Source organism: Carya illinoinensis, chromosome 13 (assembly GCF_018687715.1).
Source record: "Carya illinoinensis cultivar Pawnee chromosome 13, C.illinoinensisPawnee_v1, whole genome shotgun sequence".
NCBI classification, from domain to species: Eukaryota; Viridiplantae; Streptophyta; class Magnoliopsida; order Fagales; family Juglandaceae; genus Carya; species Carya illinoinensis.
In genome coordinates, this window is record NC_056764.1 from 30,808,511 (window position 1) to 30,829,044 (window position 20,534).

Here is a 20,534-nt window from a genome sequence, read left to right on the forward strand (position 1 = left end):
CTGATATCTTGATGAGTTTTTAGAATTTTGTTTCTTCCATATCTTTAGAAAAGCAAACCAAGTTAGCGGATGGCCTTAAAAGTCTTTGAATAAAACTGGCAAAATTCAAGTACCGATGACTTTGAAGTGGCCAAAACCTAGGTAGGCAACTGCCCAGATGTGTTTCCCATCTGAAAAAAAAAAAATCAGAATATTTTGTTGCCTAATATTAGTCGAAAACCCATTACCTTGGTGGGTGTAAATATGTTGAGTAACAAAAGATCAAGTCCAACCGCACGAATTATTGATAATGGAAATAGAAGAAAAAGAAAGGGTAATGCAAAGGAGAAAAAGTGTGAGACAACAATTTGAATGTTTCAATATGAAATAATACTAAAATTGCTAGAATTATATAAAATTCACATAAAGTATGGACGCCTCCTCTATAATATCAAATGATAACACAATAATAGTTAGGTACTCCAATACCACACTGCAAACATGAGTTATTAATCCGTTCAGAATGAAAGAAAATATGTTACAAGCTGCCATATCCTGTGCAACAACTAGCTGCAAGATAATTGATGGAAGAAAATGTCCTTGGAGACCATGCACAAATAAAGAAGTTCAAAGCGCGCAATTGGCCGCATCATCCATCATGTAGCTATGATCAACTTCAGATATACATGTGCTCCAACATGCAAACCAAATCATCCTTGTAAGTTTAGACATATGAGATAGTCTTGAGAAAAATCAAATTGCCATCACTTTTCATTCTAAGAAACATGCAGGCCTTGTTGAAATTGTTGTCGTGAAATTACACAGCCTCGACATTGCGGCCCCCGGATTCCAGTCCTGGATCTCCTCCGCAACCCCTTCCTATATTTCTTCCCTTTGCTCTTCTTCCGCCTCCTTACTATTCTCCTGGACGTGAAGAATCATGCATATGGTGATATTTCTTATTTAAATAGGAAAGGATAAAACAACAAAGAAAGCGAGGTAACCGTAACCAAGTTATTTACCTGTAGAAGTCGCAGTGCATTAGATATTTTTAACCAACTCTCAATCGCTCTCCCCTGTTTCTTCTTCACTTGAAGTCGTTTCTGCAAATAGAATTTTATAAGTTGAAGGTGTAGAAGGTGGATGCGGGGATAAAGATAAAATTGGTAGAAAAATACCTCGATCAGCCAAGTAAGCACGAAGACGAAAGTCCAGCTTTGGGATGTGAGCAATCTTGGGCCGATCCTCACCTCCAAGTTCGCATCTTCGTAATAAGATGGGGCAAGCATGAATTTCCAACTTTTTCAAAGAGGTTAGCCTACTTATTGCTTCAGGCAGTGATGTTAAACCAGAACATGTATTAATTGTGAACCGCTCAAGTGATGCCCAATTGCAAATCCACTCTGGTATAGCCATCAAGCTTGAACAATTTGAGATTACGAGCTGTCGGAGAGTGGTTACATATTGAAGCCCCAATGGGAGAGACACCATTTTCGGAATAATCTGAAACTCCAAAGAGATGAGGCTTTTAAGCCCTTTCCATTGCATCTGGTGCTCATCGTTGCCTAGATCAAGCAGAGGACAATCAGTAAGCTCCAGGTTTTGAAGCGCAGTGAGATATTGTACACCTTGGGAGAGAGACTTTAATTTAGGGCAGTAAGTTATCGTCAAATACTGGAGAGATATGAGGTTTTGCAACCCATCCTCTGGCAGTGTTTCTAGATCCTCAATTTGACGTAAGATTATTCTCTTCAATTTGGAGAGAGGAGCAGATGAAAAGGCAATGGGTGTGGAGGAAGCGGAGGAGGAGGAGGAGGCATTCGTTATTGTTTGTTGCACTGGCTTCCACCTGGCATTGTCTAGGACTAACCGTTCTTGCAGATGTGGAAACATTGGCAATGAAGTCAACAAAGGGCAACGGTGTATTATTAATTCTGAAAGACGAGGAAATAGCAGTAAAGCATGATCAGTAGTATTGACATCCACATTATAAGAATCACTCCTCCTCCACCAACCCTTCAGATTAGGACACCAACTGAAATCAATTACCTCCAGAGATGGGAAGATTAATGCTGATGAAGAAAAAGAAGATAACTCATTGTTGTCACTACAATCTGATACGTACTCTATTTTAGCTAGGGAGTCCAGTCGAAGACTCTTAAGAGAGGGTAGTCGACTCAATGGTGGCAAATATTTCAATTTCCTACAACACCATAATTTCAAATAAACAAGATTTGTGAGTGTCGAAAAACCTTCCGAAAGCTTCACACCCTCATACCAATCTATACGCAGCTTTTTAAGATTTGGGTGAGGTTCAAGGCCTTCCAATGCCATATTTTCATCACGTGCATTAATAACATTTTCTTCACTTTCTCGTGGTAGCCGTGGTCTCCAACGTAAAGTCAAATCCTGAAGATCTTCTTTCTCCATTAGGTTTGAACCCTTACAATCCAATGCGAAGTCATCCCCATCATGTCTCAAACCCGAAATCAATAATTCTCCTCTTAAGCTATTCAGTCTGTTTAGCTCGCTTAACCGGCCACTATCCTCTGGCGCCGAATCAGAGTGAACAACAAACTTAGATAATGTCTGGAGATTTTTCAATTGCCCCAATCCACGTGGCATGTAAGTCAATCTACCACCTCCATCATTGTAAAGGTGCCTGAGGTTGACTAATTTCGTAATTCCTGTAGGCAATTCTTTCAGCCTCTCGCAACCAGAGAGTCTTAGTGTATACAAATTTTGCAACCTACTTATGGAATCGGGCAGCTTCTCGATTTTCCAATTCTCCGAAAGATCAAGATCTCTTAAATGCTTCAACTTACATATGGAATTCGGTACCATATCAAGCCGTCTTCGACGTAAACCCAGCACTCGCAAGAACTTCAAACTTGAAAAGATTGCTTTACATGAAGTACTTGAGTACTCGAACGGATTCTTGAATCCACCAAGGCAAAGAAGTGTTCGAATCCTACTGGCTCTAGACGAGGAAGTTGGAATTAGAAAGGAAAAATCTATATTGTTGACAACTGATACGTGTCGAGTTTTCTGATCACCAATGATTATTTTCCCAGATTCAGATTCTAATCTGGTGATCAACGATCCTGCCTCTGACATTGCAAGATCATGCATGAGGTCGTGCATTTTAATCGTAAACGCATCCATTTTAGCTTTTTGAAAGAACGATCTCCAAAGTAAATCCATGAAATACTCATGACCAACATCTTCAAGACATTCATTTGGATTGGATGGCTTGATAAACCCCTGTGCTATCCAGAGATTTATCAATTTTGATTTTTCCATCACGTAATCCTTCGGAAATATACTACAATAAGCAAAACATTGTTTCAAATGTGATGGAAGTTGATCATAACTCAGCTTAAGAGTTGGTATGATTTCATTTTCTTTTGTTTTTGCCAGTTTATTTTTTTCGAAATTAACCCACTCTTCAGAATCTTTAAAGATTAGTGAACTTCCAATTGTTTTGATGACAAGAGGGACACCTGAACACTTTTCTACAATCTTCTTTCCAACTTCGACTTTTTTTCTAGAATTCACTGGCTCTTGCCCGTCCACAAATGCCACTTGCTTGAATAAACACCATGACTTCTGGCTGTCTAAGCACTGTAAGGAGTATGGTTCAATTGATTGGGTAATTCTTGCAACTTGTGCACTACGTGTAGTTAATAGTATTCTACTCCCAATTGCACCACTCATCAATAGTTTTTTCAATTCATGCCATTTTCTAACATCCTGGTTGCAAACATCATCCCACACATCATCCAACACAAGTAAGTATTTCTTTCCACCAATTTTTTCTCGAAGACGATGCACCAATGTGTCCATTTCAACACTCTCTTGTTTCCTTTTTGTTGCCGATTGTAGGATATTTTCAACAACTTTTCTAACAACAAAATTATCAGAGACGCACACCCACATTTTTAGCTGAAAATGTGCATCTACTTTCAGATCATTAAATATGAGTTGAGCTAGTGTGGTCTTTCCTAATCCTCCGATGCCAGTAATCGGAAGGATTCCTACATTCCCTTCAACATTGGAATCAGAAAGAAGTCTATCTATGATCTCCTTCTTGTCATCTTCTCTCCCAATAACTTCTTCCTTGAGTACAAAGGAATGAGTATAGTCCCTCTCCCTAGCGCTGACTCCTATCGCCACAGGGCAGAGGAGTTTGCTATCATTTGCAATGGCATCTAGCTTCTGTCTAATCGCCTTAATCTCATGGCCAATTTTAAAATCACAGACAAGTTGGTTTAATTTGGAGAAGAAGTTTTGTACCTTTTCTAACATGTTATCTCCAGTCTTCATCTCTCGCAACCGACAATCAGTGTTGAAACCATCCAGCAAGTCGTCTATATCATAAACGACATCCTCAAGCTTTTCAAGCCAATCTCTAACTCCATGGCTGTCCTTTGCCTATTGCTTCTGTTCAGCATCAAGAAGCACGGCTTGGATTGCCGAAAAGGTGTTCTTGAGCTTCTCAAGCTCATCTGTGACACCCCAAAGCAGTCCGATCTCTTTGAGAGCCAGGGATTCCAAGCTCTCAGTGATTCCTGCAGCAACCTTGAAGAGAATGGCTTCTGCCATTTGTTGATGGTTGGTGAAGGAATGGTAAAAGGGCTCTTGAGGAATCTCTAAAGGGATAGAAGGAAGATATGTTTGCTTTGAATACGTACAGGGGGACAAGGCAGGACCAACATTTTATAAGGCCTTGCATGGGATGGACCTGCAAGGAAAGTTCCTATTGGGGAGTGACGCGTTAAAGAAATTAGTTTAATACAAACAAATCAATTCAACAAGCAATTTCTTTGAAGTGTCCTCTTGAGGCTCTGCATGTTATCAGCTTTCTTAATTGTTTTATATTTCTTTGAAGTATCCTCTTGCATGCTCTACCATGCATGCATGTAATTGTAAGCTTTCAACTTTTCAATTTTTATCAATTTTTAGAAATTTAAAAAAAAAGTATTTTTAAATGTTTAAATGTTGGCTGGTGTGTGACTATCATTTAGGAGACGGTTGGACATAGAGTGGAGATATGAAATTTTTAAAATTTTTCATAATTTTATTTCTCAATATTTTTTAAATATAAAATACTTATCAATTTTAAATTTTAAATTTTTTTAATCCAATCATTATTTAATCATTATCTAAACACAAAAATTAATACAACTTTTATAAAGTTTAGAATAAAACACAAAAATCAATACAAAATTTTCAAACTTGAAAGCAAAATTAATATTAAAAAGTTATATTTAAATAATATTTTAATTTTATAATATTATTATTCAACTTTTTCTCTTTATTTTTTCAAATTTTAATAAAATATTTTAATTTAAACTATTTTATTACTATTTACAAAATTTTAAAATATTCCAAAGTATCCAAACTTTTTACACTCCTTCAATTTACATAAAAATTCAAACTTTTTCTCATTCTATATTTTTTTATGGTCTTATCACTTATTTATAGGGTGGAAGCCGACCAAAATTCCAGCTGTATGCATTGTCTTGTCGTGAGCTGGAGCATGATTCGTGGGCAAACCTCAACTGTTCTATTACACTCTCAAATGTTAGTTTTCCTAAATTTTTTTTATATATTAAATTTTATAGTAAACCATATATTAACTTATTTATTTTTTTATATTATTTAAATATTATAATGTTTAATATTTTTAATTTATTTTAAATATTTTCTCTAATTATCATAATATCTTTATATCTTTTAATATTTACAATATCCTCCTATATATAATATCATATCATTATATTTTATTTTAAATCAAATTAAAATTGACATTGATTCAAATATAATAAAAAATAGAAAAAACTTATGTCATATTTTAAATTATTTATAAAAAAAAATATGAGCCCTTTCAGATATGAAAGTCTTAAAAAATTATATCATTCCATAAGGAAATTGAAAAGGGAATGACGAAAAATTCATGTATTGTAGTTGAAAAAACGATAAAGGGATTAAATAATTTAGAGGAGAGAGAAATAATTAAAAATATTTTATAAGTATAAAAGGATTACTGTAGCTACTTGAAATATAAAGATGATTTATAATATCTATTAGATCAAATTTCTTTATATTTTAAAAAAACCTCTATTTTATAACTTCCATGGAGAGTGTTCTTTTAAGCTGAGCTTTGGATAAACACAAACTAAAGTTTAACAAGTGCATACCTAATCACCGGCCGTATAATAAGTAAAATTAATCTTGAAAAACCACCTTGCTCGTGAATTTCAAAGACAACCTCAAAACCTTACCATCATCCTCTCGTATATAAATTTTTTGTAAATTAGCTTTTTAATTTGGTTTGATACGACAGTAGTACGCTTAATTCACAACGAAGGACAAATTACAATAGATGTTCATCTACAATGACCTCAACATAATATACCCTCTTGTTTTTATTTTTTGTTTTAATAAGTAATGACCTCGACATAATATACTCCAAAGGCTTTATAAATATAAACTCATTTGCTCATACTAAACATAGATGTTCCTCTACAAGAATCTCAATATAATTAATCAATAATTTCACAAGTGTCAATAAATTATCAACATCTCAATAAACCAAATCAACATAATAAGGTTTAATCTATTGAATAAAATCCTCGAATAATCACAGTATCCTTAAGTATTAAATCCACTATACTCAACTAATCCTGCCCATGCTTCTTATTCCTGATTCCCGATTGAACTATCAAAATTATTTAAAAATATTTAATATAATTTAGTGATCTATCAACAACTTAGTAAATAGTAAATATATATTAATATGTAAACATGAGTCAGTATAGAATGAAAAACAAAACAGATTATCAAAGTGAACTTCAGAAAAATATTTATTTGCAGTGCTAAAACAAATAAAATCCTTTGGTATAAAAATATCTGAATAACATCATAACATAACGTATTCCATATTTAACCCACGTAATAGGGGTTGTGCAAATCTGACGGCTAACTAAGTAGAAACATAATATAAATTTTTTCTTTATTATTCTCAGAATCTCGAATGTGCACATAAGAAATACCACACAAAAAACTACTTTGTTTCCCAAGTGGATACACAAAAAATAGAAATGTTAGTACTAACATTAAAACAAAGGCCACAGTTTTACACCCATGATATAGTGAGGATAGAAACATAAACAAAAAGTTATGCCAGATGTTTTCATATACAACATCATATCATAACAGAGTACAGAACAAAACTAAACAATCTTCATATAATCATGTACAAAATTTCATATTTTTGTAATTGCTCTTTCATACAATCGAGAAAAAAAATTACTTATATTTACACCAGTCATAATAGAATTTTTTAATGAGCCAAACAAAGACTTCTCCAATTTGGTGGTTTCCCTTCGTTGGATAGTGTATTTAATTCGCTCCTCACAAATTTGGATGCTTAACTTTCAATACTAGTTATCTCACTCAGAGAATTACCTTCAAACTTGTAGATGATTAGATTATTACTCTTTAGATATTTGAAAGATTGGTTTTTCGTTTTAAAAACATTATATGTTATAGTAACTTCAGCAATGTTGAAGATTGAGAAACCCTTCCGCCATTTCTTGATCGATGGTTGGTGAAGGAATTCTAAAACCGGCTTTTGATGAATTAGTACTATAAGTTATTAATCTTGCCTGTGCATGAGCTACCTGTTACGTGATAAATGTCTTGTTACTGTAGAAGATGCTTTTCCTCCTCCTTTTCCTCTACTTTCTTTTTAGAAATTCATTCAAGTTATCTTTATTACTTTTCAAGATCATGTTTGCATCGTATTCTTCTTCTTCTAAATCTTCTTTTTTTTTTTCTTTTTTGTCGTCTTGTCTCGGCCACAAATCATGCGAAGAATAGTGGCAAATTGGCAATTACACCGAACTTCTTGCTAACTTTCCGGCTTATTGCCGCGTAATTTTTTTAAAAAGCGTAAAATTTATTATTAAAAAATTAATTTTTTTATATAAATTTTATATTTTTTTTTATAAAATATGTATAATATCTATACATTCCATATAGATAAATATTATTAATGTCACCTTTACTTTTAAACGGGAAGGAAAGAAATTCATGTATATTTGTTTCTTAGGTGCGTTTGAATGGTACGTAAATTCATGTGATATTAATTGAGATAAAAATTAAAATTTAAATAAAATATTATTAAAATAATATTTTTTTAAAATTATTATTATTTAAAAATTTAAAAAATTAAATTATTTATTATATTTTATGTAAAAATTTAAAAAAATTATAATAATAAAATAAGATAAAATAAAATAATTTCACTACACAAATTAGACTTATTCAAACTACAGCTGTCGTGTGGGTACTGATTTGTAAGGTGGAAGCCAACCAAAATCCCATATATGGTCAAATTAATATATTAATGGTATTAAAAGTATAAGTGAATGCTAGATATAGTTGTATGCATGATTTGTGGGAGGCATTGTCTTGCCATGAGATCGAATTATTGGAATAAAAGGTCCAATTATTAATTATATTGATACTTACAAAATCATACTTATCCCTAATTAAATATATATAAAGAAAGGATCCTTGCAATTAGGTCCCACAACTAGCTATACTTTGAAGTGTCCTCTTGATGCTCTGTATGTTGTCATCTTTCTTGTTTTATATTTCTTTATTATTAATATTTGCTATATGGCCATTGATCAAATGTTTATGAATATTGGATATATAGGGACTAGAGATAAAAGTTTTCTTTGTTTTTGTAGAAATTTCAGTCCCACTTTTAAAACCTGTTTAAATAATAAATTTCTTAATTTAAAAAATTATAATTAATTTAATTTAATTTTTTTAAAGTTGATTCCTTTTTCCTAATTTAAATTAATATATGTTGTAACGAAAAAAGTAATATAGATTGAGATGAAGAATTTTATATGTCTGAGAAGAAATTAAAAACAAGTATCTACTATAGATAAAATAATAATAATAATAATAACTCTAGTATAAAGCAATATAATCTCTATCAAACATGGGTTAAAGCAAGCCTCTGTTTTAACAGGTGCCAGCCTAATCACCAGGTATGATAAATAAAATTCTTGATTTTTATGTTGTTTTAGTATTATTATTATTATTATAGATGAGAATTTAGAAAAAGCGAAAAGCTTGTATGCCACTTGGGCTTGACCGTCCTTGTTGACCGCTGGTCAAATTTTTTTGTACTTAATAATTAAAAAAATGATTTTAAGTATATTGATATATTTTATTATCTTTTAAAAATATTTAAAAAATATGAAAAGAAAAAACAAATGCTGCCGTAGCCCAATCCTTGGAAAAAATATCCATAATCACCTCAAACAACCATACTATTTGCTCCAATGATCCCCTAACCATACAGGAAAGTGATGGACCTACACAGTACTACTCCTAAAGATAGGCATTAAAGAAATTAGTTTAATGTTCTTTTCCTTTATTATTAATATTTGCAATATGGTCTTATTTATTGGGATGTCAATATGTGACACGATCCGTTAATCCAATACGAACAAGACACGAAACATAATTAGTGGGTTTGAGTTTAGTGTTAACGGGTTAACCCACTAAGACATAATTTATTAAGGGGTCACTAATGGGTCAACCTGCTTAACCCGTTAGTGACCCGTTAAATTTTTTTTACTCAAAATTACAATTATATCATTTTCAATATAAAAACAAAAATACCTTAATTGTATTTCGTCTTCTGACTTTATCGAAAGTTAAACAATTACTTAGAAGGGACAGAGACTTCCTATAAGAATATGGAAAAATGAATTTTGCTTAGTATGCTCAGGGTGGAATATATTCCAGAAAATCGAAAGAATAAATGTACTCATTATTTAGTATTATATATCTTTCTCTAGCCGAATTAACTTGGTTGCTTTGACTATTTCTTAATTAAAATGCAGTAGTGGTGTTATTGAAGGTGACTTTCCCCCAGCATCTTCAAGCTTCAACACATTCACACGATGAGAAACAAGTAGGCCTGCACGCAGCCTCAATTAATGGAGCAAAAGAAAGAAAGCCTTTAGCAACAAAATCAAGGTTGATAGATCTCTGAAAAGGAAGTGCATGTTTTAGTAATCCATATACGTCATTTTCCTGGCTGTTTTATTTAGATCATGTAGATATTTTATATATTGAGATCATCACTAAAGGGATAGAAGGAAGATATGTTTGCTTTGAACATAGAGGACAAGCCGGGACCAACATTGAATAAGGACTTGTCATATACTTTTCAAGGACAATTCCATCCACACGTCTAATACCAGTTATCCAATGTATTGTCATTATTGATAAGGATTTTTTAATATACGTAATCCCTGACATCACTTTTGTGAAAAAAAACCATTTAGTCCGATTCATTTCATCCATATAATTTGGCACCCTTGAGCTTCCTTTTATTGTTGCATTTGCAACTAAAATGAAGTTTATCGTCTCATCTGCTATATTTATGGATACACTCCTTTAAATTTACATAAAAAACTCAAAACTTTTTCTTTTTCTTTTTGTTTTGATGGATTATAATCAGATTGTAAAATTCTTTTTATTAAAAAGTAGATTTTACGTATTATATTAAGTTACATCAATCCGCAAACTTATAAAACAGGATTTGTGTGGACATATTGAAGAGGGAGAATGAGTCATTCCTGACTAACAGTAACAATTCGGATCTCGATCGATCTAGGTTTAGATGCAGGTAGCACCCCTAGCTAGACAAGACTATCTATGATTTTGGTTGATGTTAGTAAGTCGACCAACAAAAGATCAAGTCTAGCCTCATTCCCACAAGTTGGGGACTAGAGAACAATTGGTAGCACTAATTGGCAAATATAAAGAATTGTTTTTTATCAAGCCACAAGATGTCAAGAACTACCGATTGGTACCACACACGTATTCGACTATGGAAATCATGCGCTGATTCTCACATTAATCATCTCCCCAATTAAGAGGGATCCAGGAAAATAATGAAGGCATTCATGATTTTTCTATTGCCACACTCCCTTTTAAAATGACTTTTACAAAAAGTGAAATCTACTATTAAAATATTATTATTTTTTATATAAATTCTATATATATTTATTTACTTTTCTTAAAAAGAAAAGAAAAGAAAAGAAAAATATGATACTTGCGTACTCTATATTAGTAAATATTATTAATGTCACCTTTGCTTTTAAAGGGGAAGGAAAGAAATTCGTATATATTTGTTTCTTAGGTACAGTTTAAATAGTGAGTTGAGATAATATTAATTAAGATGAAAGTTGAATAAACTATTATTAGAATATTATTTTTTAATATTATTATTGTTTTAAAATTTGAAACAATTGAATTGTTTATTATATTTTGTGTAAAAATTTAGAAAAATTATAGAGATGGAATGAAACACTTTAACTATCTAAACAGGTTTTATTCAAACTAAAGCTGCCGTGTGGGTACTGAATTGTTGAAGATGCTTTGCTTACTGCCTTTTCCGAACTTCCAAAATTCATCAAATTATCTTATCACTTTTGAAGATGCTCTATGTTTTTTTCTCATGGACACATGACTTGAATTTTCTGCAATGTTGGATTCTTGATATTCTTGAAATCTGGGAAATCTTTGATTATTGGGAAAGCTTTCACTTTGTTCGTTGCTTGGAATTTCTTGTTATCCACACAATTTTGAAGATGCTCTCCTTACTATTGTTCCTTTTTTTTCCTTATCATTTCTCTTTATTTCTGGGAGATGCCTTTGAGTGCTGCGTCAAGCTCTCCTTTACCTATTGGTTGAAGAATAACACTTTGTTAATATGTTACTTTCACATTTTAAAGATGCTTTTCTTATTATTTCTATTTTTCGATACTTTTCTTGAACCCATTCTTTTACCGGATTACTTTGCCAGTCCATTGAAAGAGAACTGTGAACTGGGAAAAGGGCATCATACAAAAACTCAATCAAATTTTAAAAAATGCAACATTAATTAGCTTCTGGGCATTAAATTCCAGAATTTTGCATTAATGGTGCTCTGACTTGCATAACATTGTCTCCAACTCTTTCACAAAACTGCCTCTGAATTATTTTAGTGACCAACAAAATCTTTTGGTAAAGAATTAAGCTTAGCTTTTATTTTATGATTGTTGACACAAGGTTGGTGGTAGAATATATAGGCTTTATAAAGGCTGAAAACACTTGTAGTTGATGCTATATAGTTTTGTTTCACAAGCATATCTATTACCTATATAAAAACTGATACAACGTCTTTGTAAAATATTAGTTACTCATATTCAATCACCACTAACAAGCCTTTGATTAAGAATGTGTCGTTTCTAAATACAAATTATTCTAAAGCAGTAAAGCGGGCATATAGCACATGATGCAGTGACGACAGTGGAGAAGAAGAATAAAGGCGCCTATCATGCCTTGGTATAGCTCTTGAAATAAAAAGAAAATGGAATATGCTTTGTGTCCGACAAAGCATCCCGATAATGGATCCCGACACATATTTATTTATTTATTTATTTAGTGATTAAGTAAATTTTTTTTAATGATATTGTGATTTTTTTTTTTTATAATGTTTAAGAGGACTTAAAAAATACATGAAAAATTAAAATAAAAAACTAATGGCCATCTCGGTGACTTTTCTCCAGCTACACCCAGCTTAATTGGTGGGTGCAGCGTTGTCCAAAGAAAATTAAATGGTGGTAGTGAGAGATGCTAAGAAGGTAATTATGAAGTCCAATGACAATAATTTAGAAAGAGCAATAAATCGTGAAAGAGAGATAGATGTTTGATCCATACAGAAATTTTACACAAAATTAAAATGGTTTAACATGGATTATAATCAGATTGTAAAATTCTTTTTATTAAAAAGTAGATTTTACGTATTATATTAAGTTACGTCAATCCGCAAACTTATAAAACAGGATTTGTGTGGACATATTGAAGAGGGAGAATGAGTCATTCCTGACTAACAATAACAATTCGGATCTCAATCGATCTGGGTTTAGATGCAGGTAGCACCCCTAGCTAGACGAGACTATCCATGATTTTGGTTGATGTTAGTAAGTCGACCAACAAAAGATCAAGTCTAGCCTCATTCCCACAAGTTGGGGACTAGAGAACAATTGGTAGCACTAATTGGCAAATATAAAGAATTGTTTTTTATCAAGCCACAAGATGTCAAGAACTACCGATTGGTACCACACACGTGTTCGACTATGGAAATCATGCGCTGATTCTCACATTAATCATCTCCCCAATTAAGAGGGATCCAGGAAAATAATGAAGGCATTCCTGATTTTTATATTGCCACACTCCCTTTTAAAATGACTTTTACAAAAAGTGAAATCTACTATTAAAATATTATTATTTTTTATATAAATTCTATATATATTTATTTACTTTTCTTAAAAAGAAAAGAAAAGAAAAGAAAAATATGATACTTGCGTACTCTATATTAGTAAATATTATTAATGTCACCTTTGCTTTTAAAGGGGAAGGAAAGAAATTCATATATATTTGTTTCTTAGGTACAGTTTAAATAGTGAGTTGAGATAATATTAATTAAGATGAAAGTTGAATAAACTATTATTAGAATATTATTTTTTAATATTATTATTGTTTTAAAATTTGAAACAATTGAATTGTTTATTATATTTTGTGTAAAAATTTAGAAAAATTATAGAGATGGAATGAAACACTTTAACTATCTAAACAGGTTTTATTCAAACTAAAGCTGCCGTGTGGGTACTGAATTGTTGAAGATGCTTTGCTTACTGCCTTTTCCGAACTTCCAAAATTCATCAAATTATCTTATCACTTTTGAAGATGCTCTATGTTTTTTTCTCATGGACACATGACTTGAATTTTCTGCAATGTTGGATTCTTGATATTCTTGAAATCTGGGAAATCTTTGATTATTGGGAAAGCTTTCACTTTGTTCGTTGCTTGGAATTTCTTGTTATCCACACAATTTTGAAGATGCTCTCCTTACTATTGTTCCTTTTTTTTCCTTATCATTTCTCTTTATTTCTGGGAGATGCCTTTGAGTGCTGCGTCAAGCTCTCCTTTACCTATTGGTTGAAGAATAACACTTTGTTAATATGTTACTTTCACATTTTAAAGATGCTTTTCTTATTATTCCTATTTTTCGATACTTTTCTTGAACCCATTCTTTTACCGGATTACTTTGCCAGTCCATTGAAAGAGAACTGTGAACTGGGAAAAGGGCATCATACAAAAACTCAATCAAATTTTAAAAAATGCAACATTAATTAGCTTCTGGGCATTAAATTCCAGAATTTTGCATTAATGGTGCTCTGACTTGCATAACATTGTCTCCCAACTCTTTCACAAAACTGCCTCTGAATTATTTTAGTGACCAACAAAATCTTTTGGTAAAGAATTAAGCTTAGCTTTTATTTTATGATTGTTGACACAAGGTTGGTGGTAGAATATATAGGCTTTATAAAGGCTGAAAACACTTGTAGTTGATGCTATATAGTTTTGTTTCACAAGCATATCTATTACCTATATAAAAACTGATACAACGTCTTTGTAAAATATTAGTTACTCATATTCAATCACCACTAACAAGCCTTTGATTAAGAATGTGTCGTTTCTAAATACAAATTATTCTAAAGCAGTAAAGCGGGCATATAGCACATGATGCAGTGACGACAGTGGAGAAGAAGAATAAAGGCGCCTATCATGCCTTGGTATAGCTCTTGAAATAAAAAGAAAATGGAATATGCTTTGTGTCTGACAAAGCATCCCGATAATGGATCCCGACACATATTTATTTAGTGATTAAGTAAATTTTTTTTAATGATATTGTGATTTTTTTTTTTTTAATGTTTAAGAGGACTTGAAAAATACATGAAAAAATAAAAAAAAAACTAATGGCCATCTCGGTGACTTTTCTCCAATTACACCCTTGGTGGGTGTAGCGCTGTCCAAAGAAAATTAAATGGTGGTAGTGAGAGATGCTAAGAAGGTAATTATGAAGTCCAATGACAATAATTTAGAAAGAGCAATAAATCGTGAAAGAGAGATAGATGTTTGATCCATACAGAAATTTTACACATAAAATTAAAATGGTTTAACATGGATTATAATCAGATTGTAAAATTCTTTTTATTAAAAAGTAGATTTTACGTATTATATTAAGTTACGTCAATCCGCAAACTTATAAAACAGGATTTGTGTGGAACTAGCATTAATGTGCATTAAGTTAAGTTAATGTGCAAAATTGTTGATGGGTAGTGCCGGAGGCAGTAGAATATAAATAGAGAAATTCTATTTGCAGTCCCTAAGTGGGGACTGCATGTGTAGGCCCTTTATTAAATAAGAAAAAACATCATTTTAGGAGAGATATTTTTATAATTTTAAACATTTTTAAGGATAAAATTGCTTAGGCCTATATTGCAGTCTCTAAATGGGAACTATACACAGCATTGCTCATATAAATAACCACACGCAATGAAATGGTGGCAGATCTTACACGCACGGTGGACCTATGAATTTGCCACTGGAAGACGACTCATGGTCCTTATTTAAGCAAATGGCATTTAGGGATGGACAAGAGCCTAGAAATTCAACACTTGTGATAATTGGAAAGGAGATTCTAAAAAAGTGTGTAGGTGTTCCACTTGCCATAAGAACAATTGAAGGACATTGGTTTGCTTGCAAAGTTCAGAAACATAGTGGTTGTTTTTCAAGAACAATAAACTCTAAAAAATAAAAGAAAAATACGTCTTACCAACTCTCAAGTTGAGTTATGATCAACTCCCGTCACATTTGAAGCAATGCTTAGCTTATTGTAGTTTATTTCCAAAAGACTGCATGATCAATAAACCCGTTCTAGTTCATCTCCAATAAACCCATTAAGTTATCAGATCAAGATGAATGCTTAGAAGAGGTCGGCCATGAGTATTTCATGGATTTATATTGGAGATCATTCTTTCAAGAAGCTAGAATGGATGGTTTGGGCAACATAATTTACTTTAAGATGCACGGCCTCATGCATGATCTTCCGGTATCAGTGGCAAATTCATTGATCACCACAGTAGATTATGATATGAAAATCATTATTGAGAAAAATCGTCATGCATCAGTTGTTGATGAGAAATATTTTTCCTATGGGGTTCCAACTTCATTTTCTAAAGCTACTAGAATACGGACATTTCCTTACAGATTATGACATATATCTGAGTCAACTTGTGATAAATTATTTTCCTCTTGTGAGAAAGTGTTCACATTAGATCTGCATGGAACATGGGTTGGTCATGTTCCAAAATCTATAAAAAAGTTGAAGCTTTTAAGATATTTTGATATGTATGGAAATTCTAATATCAAGAAGTTGCCGAATTCTATAACAAAGTTGCAAAATTTGCATATATTGGTACTCCTTGATTGTGTTTGGCTGGAAGAATTGATTGCCCCTAGGGAACTAGAAAAATTAATCAACCTCGGGCATCTTGTTATCGACAATTGTGAAGCTTTGAGTCATATACGTCGTGGACTGGGGAAGTTGACTAATCTTCAAACATTATCTAGCTTTGTGGTCCACTTGGATACTTCTACCTTAAAGCATAGTGGTGGGCTAAGCGAACTAAATAATCTGAGAGGAACACTAAAAGTCACAGGTATGAGGGGCAGGAAAGATGTTGCATCAGATTATAAGGCTGCAAATTTAAAGGAGAAACATCTTCTTCAAGCTCTGTATTTACAACGGAGGAAAGAAGACAAGGGTGATGAAATGCTGGCATTGGAAAGCTTCCAACTTCGCCCAAATCTTAAGAAGCTCTACGTAGAGTATTATGGAGGTGTAAGAAACTGGAATATTTGCCATAGCTGAGTCAACTGTCTCCTCTTCAGCATCTTTATATTAAAGAATTGGATGCTTTGCAATACATATCGGACTAGGGCGGTCAAGCCTCAAAGCTACGATTTCCTATCTTCTTCTTCTTCGTCTTCAGCTGTAGCAGCATTCTTACCATCTCTGGATGAAATCCAACTCATTCGCTGCCATAATCTCAAGGGTTGGTGGAGGAAGAGGAGTGACTCTGCTGTGGATGTCAATAGTGCAGCGGATGCATCAATGAAGACGACAGAGCATCCTTCACTCCCTTTGTTTCTTACCCGTCTTTCAAAACATATCAAATTGCCCCATGTTGGCTTCACTGCCAATGTTTCTAAATCTTGAAATGTTGGACCTGTCGAGGGCCAGTGCAACAGACCCTGATGATGACAAATGTGGCAGCACCACAAAATCTATCAGAAACGACAACAACCTCACCTTCCTCCTCCTCCTCCTCTACACTTGTCACCTTTTCATGCACTCCTCTCTCCTAGTCTCCAATTTGAAGCATCTACACCTTGAAGATATCGAGGATCTAGAAACATTGTCAGAGGGGCTTCGGAATCTCACCTCTGTCCAGCATTTTGTCATAAAGAACTGCGCTAGATTGAAATCTCTCTTCCAAGTTCCAAGGTGTAAAATATCTAATTGCACTTCACGAACTGGATCTTCAAAGTTGTTTCAAGCTCGATCTAGGCGATGTTGAGGATGGCATGCAATGGGAAGGGCTTTTAGAAAGAAAAAAAGAAAAAAAAAAAAAAAAAGACGGCACCTCCACATTTATTAAAAAAATCCTCAATCAGGTGGAGGGATCACTATAATTACATCACGACAACCCAAGAATAACCACAATCAACAACCAACGCCTCTAACGTCTAACATAAGAAATACCCAACCTATCCGTATGTATAAGACCCTTAAGTCTACCCGAACCAAAGTCTTAGCCAAAAAAACCAAGTTCCGCCTTTCGCCCCATGTTTTGCTAAAAAAATCCGCTACCACTAGCTTCTCTAAACACGTTTAAACTAAGAGTTCAAAGAAGAAATAATAGATTGAATTTCTTCCCAAAAATCCATAAATACCAATATTTATAAGTTCCTGAGATAAACCATCCCATCACTGCACTAGAATCTGACACAACCAACACATCTCTCAACCCCACCTGTTGACAAAGATAAAGCCCATCAAGAACTGCTCTACATTCAGTAATAATATTTGTAACTTGACCATAGCAATGGGCAAAGTCCCCAAGAACCCACCCCTGCACATTCCGGACAACGGCCCCCCGCCAACCATCCTAGGATTTCCATGTGACCCACAATCTACATTGAGTTTTGTGAACCCCCATGTCGGTGGAGACCAAGCAACTAACTTCGGCCCCTTAACTATAGTTGGCACAACTGGGCAGTTTCGCTCCCTCAATACTCTCAAATTATGCTCCCCCACTACTTTGAACGATCTCATGGACCCCAAGATATCCAAGATATAACTTTTTACCATCCAAATAATACCCTTCCAATCAAATTTAACATCTTCCATACGAGCCACACATCGAGTTTTCCAAAGAGCCCAAGAAATCAGAATATGAATAATACCACGAAGCCAACAGACTGCGAGGATAGAGAAGCCCGACACCACCATACATTTAAAGCATCAGTCCACAAGCATGTATGTGGTAGTCGAACACCAAAAATTGCCACAAGAAAATCCCAAACCCTTCTCGGCCCCTCCCCATCACAAAGACATAATCCAATGTCTCAGCATTGTTAGCGACACATCAATGGCACTTAAAAACAACCGGAATGCCAAGCTGTTGGATAGTAACATCAACAGGGTACAGCATTTTGACGTGCCCGCCAACACAAAAAATACATCTTCTTAGGAACATGATCCTGCCATAACCACTTCTTCCAAGGACAAACACTACGACAGGAATGAATAAGTTGCCAAACCGACTTCATAGCAAAAACCTCATCCACCGTGTGCTTCCAAACCAGCACATCATTCCCCCCCCCTCCTCCCCCGAAACACGTACATTTGAGTGGATGATTTTCTAAAACATTGCCTCATCTACCAATAGCCGAATCTCATCACAATTCCAACCCACCCCAGCCCATAAATCCTGAACAAGCAATTAGGAATTCCCCACAATCGGTAAAGAGTCTGCAATAGACCCATCTCCTAGCCAATTATCATACAAAAAATTTAAAACACTGTCTCAAACTAGCCATCTCGAGTTTCTTAGTATCAAAGGCATCACTTGTAGAACTTCTTTCAAAAAATTTAACACCACCCCATTGATGCAACGTGCTCATCTTCTACATATTTTTTCCTGAAACATTATGACCAATGAGATCCACCCATAATTAACTTCCAAACAAACTTCATAAACAAAGATTGTTCGACCTCCGAGATCTCGAATCTCCAAACCTACTTCCTCAACCGACAAACAAATATGCTGTCAAGAGACCCATTTCCTGTTTTTAGTCTCCACACTTGATCCCCAAAGGAAGTTCAAAAAAATTTTCTTCATCTTAGCAAAAATTCCCTTAGGCGGAGACATCACAGACTACAAGTGAATGGGCATACTATTAAGTGCATGTTTAATAAGAATCATTTGCAAAGGAAAGTACCTTACTCTTCCAACCCGCCAATTTCTTTTGCACTTTTGCCAACAAAGGTTCTCCCTACGTGAAGCAGCATCCCCAAATACACACAAGGCCAGACGCCTTTAGCAAACCCCGAAATATGCTTTAATTGCATCCTCCGATCATAGGGAATATTTGTGGAGAAAAAAATAGAAGACTTATTTGGACATACAAGCTGTCTCGATAATCTTTCATACTTACAAATCACCCCAATCAAATTCCGAATGGAAGCCTTTCCATCATTTGTAAAAATTAACAAATCATCCACATATAACAAATGAGAAACCCGAGCACCCCCATTTGAATTAAAATGTTTCACTCTCCCCAACTGAAATTCATGATGGAGCATACGAGAAAGCAATCCTTCTGACAAGATGAAAAAATATGGTGATAGAGGGTCACCTTGACGAAGTCCACGTGAAGACTTAAAAAAACCTTTGCAACTACCATTCAACATGACTGGAAAAAATGAGAGGAAATATAATTAAAAATTAATGACCTCCATTTCTCTGAGAAACCCAGCCAACGTAGACCTTCCAACAAAAAGCTCCAATTCACACAGTTATAAGCTTTAGCCATATCAATTTTTATCATGACATTACCCCCTATAGTCTTCCGATTCATGCCATGAACAAGTTCTTGAGCAAGAGACATATTGTTTAAAATACTTCGACCACAAATAAACGCAGCCTGCTCCGACGAAACAATCCCCCCAATAATCTGTGCCAATCTAAAAATCATGATTTTAGCCATGATTTTATAGACAACCGAACACAAGCTAATAGCCCAAAAATGATCAAAGTCTTCCAGCACATCTACCTTCAGAATCAAAACAATGTTAGTTGCCACAAAAAAAGTAGTAAGCAGAATACCTTAAAAAAACTTCCGTGCCATATCAAGCAGGTCGTGCTTCACAACCTCCCAAGCAAGGATGAAAAAGCTTGGTGAAAACCCATCAGGTCCAGGATTGCTATACTACAGAATAGACCACAAAGTTGATTTTATTTCTTCTAGAGATGGGGCCACACACAGCAAAG

At 33.9% G+C, this 20,534-nt stretch overlaps 1 protein-coding gene across 1 annotated transcript; it reads right to left on the reverse strand.

Moving 5' to 3' along the window:
- Positions 1-352: 352 nt before the first annotated feature.
- LOC122291137 (putative disease resistance protein RGA3) lies at positions 353-4,305 on the reverse strand. The gene is made up of 3 exons (XM_043098781.1): positions 1,158-4,305; positions 1,002-1,082; positions 353-903 (listed from the first exon to the last, which is right to left on the reverse strand). Exons 1-2 carry the CDS (start codon positions 4,303-4,305, stop codon positions 1,042-1,044), a joined length of 3,189 nt encoding a protein of 1,062 aa, XP_042954715.1. The 3' UTR covers positions 353-903; positions 1,002-1,041.
- Positions 4,306-20,534: the final 16,229 nt, after the last annotated feature.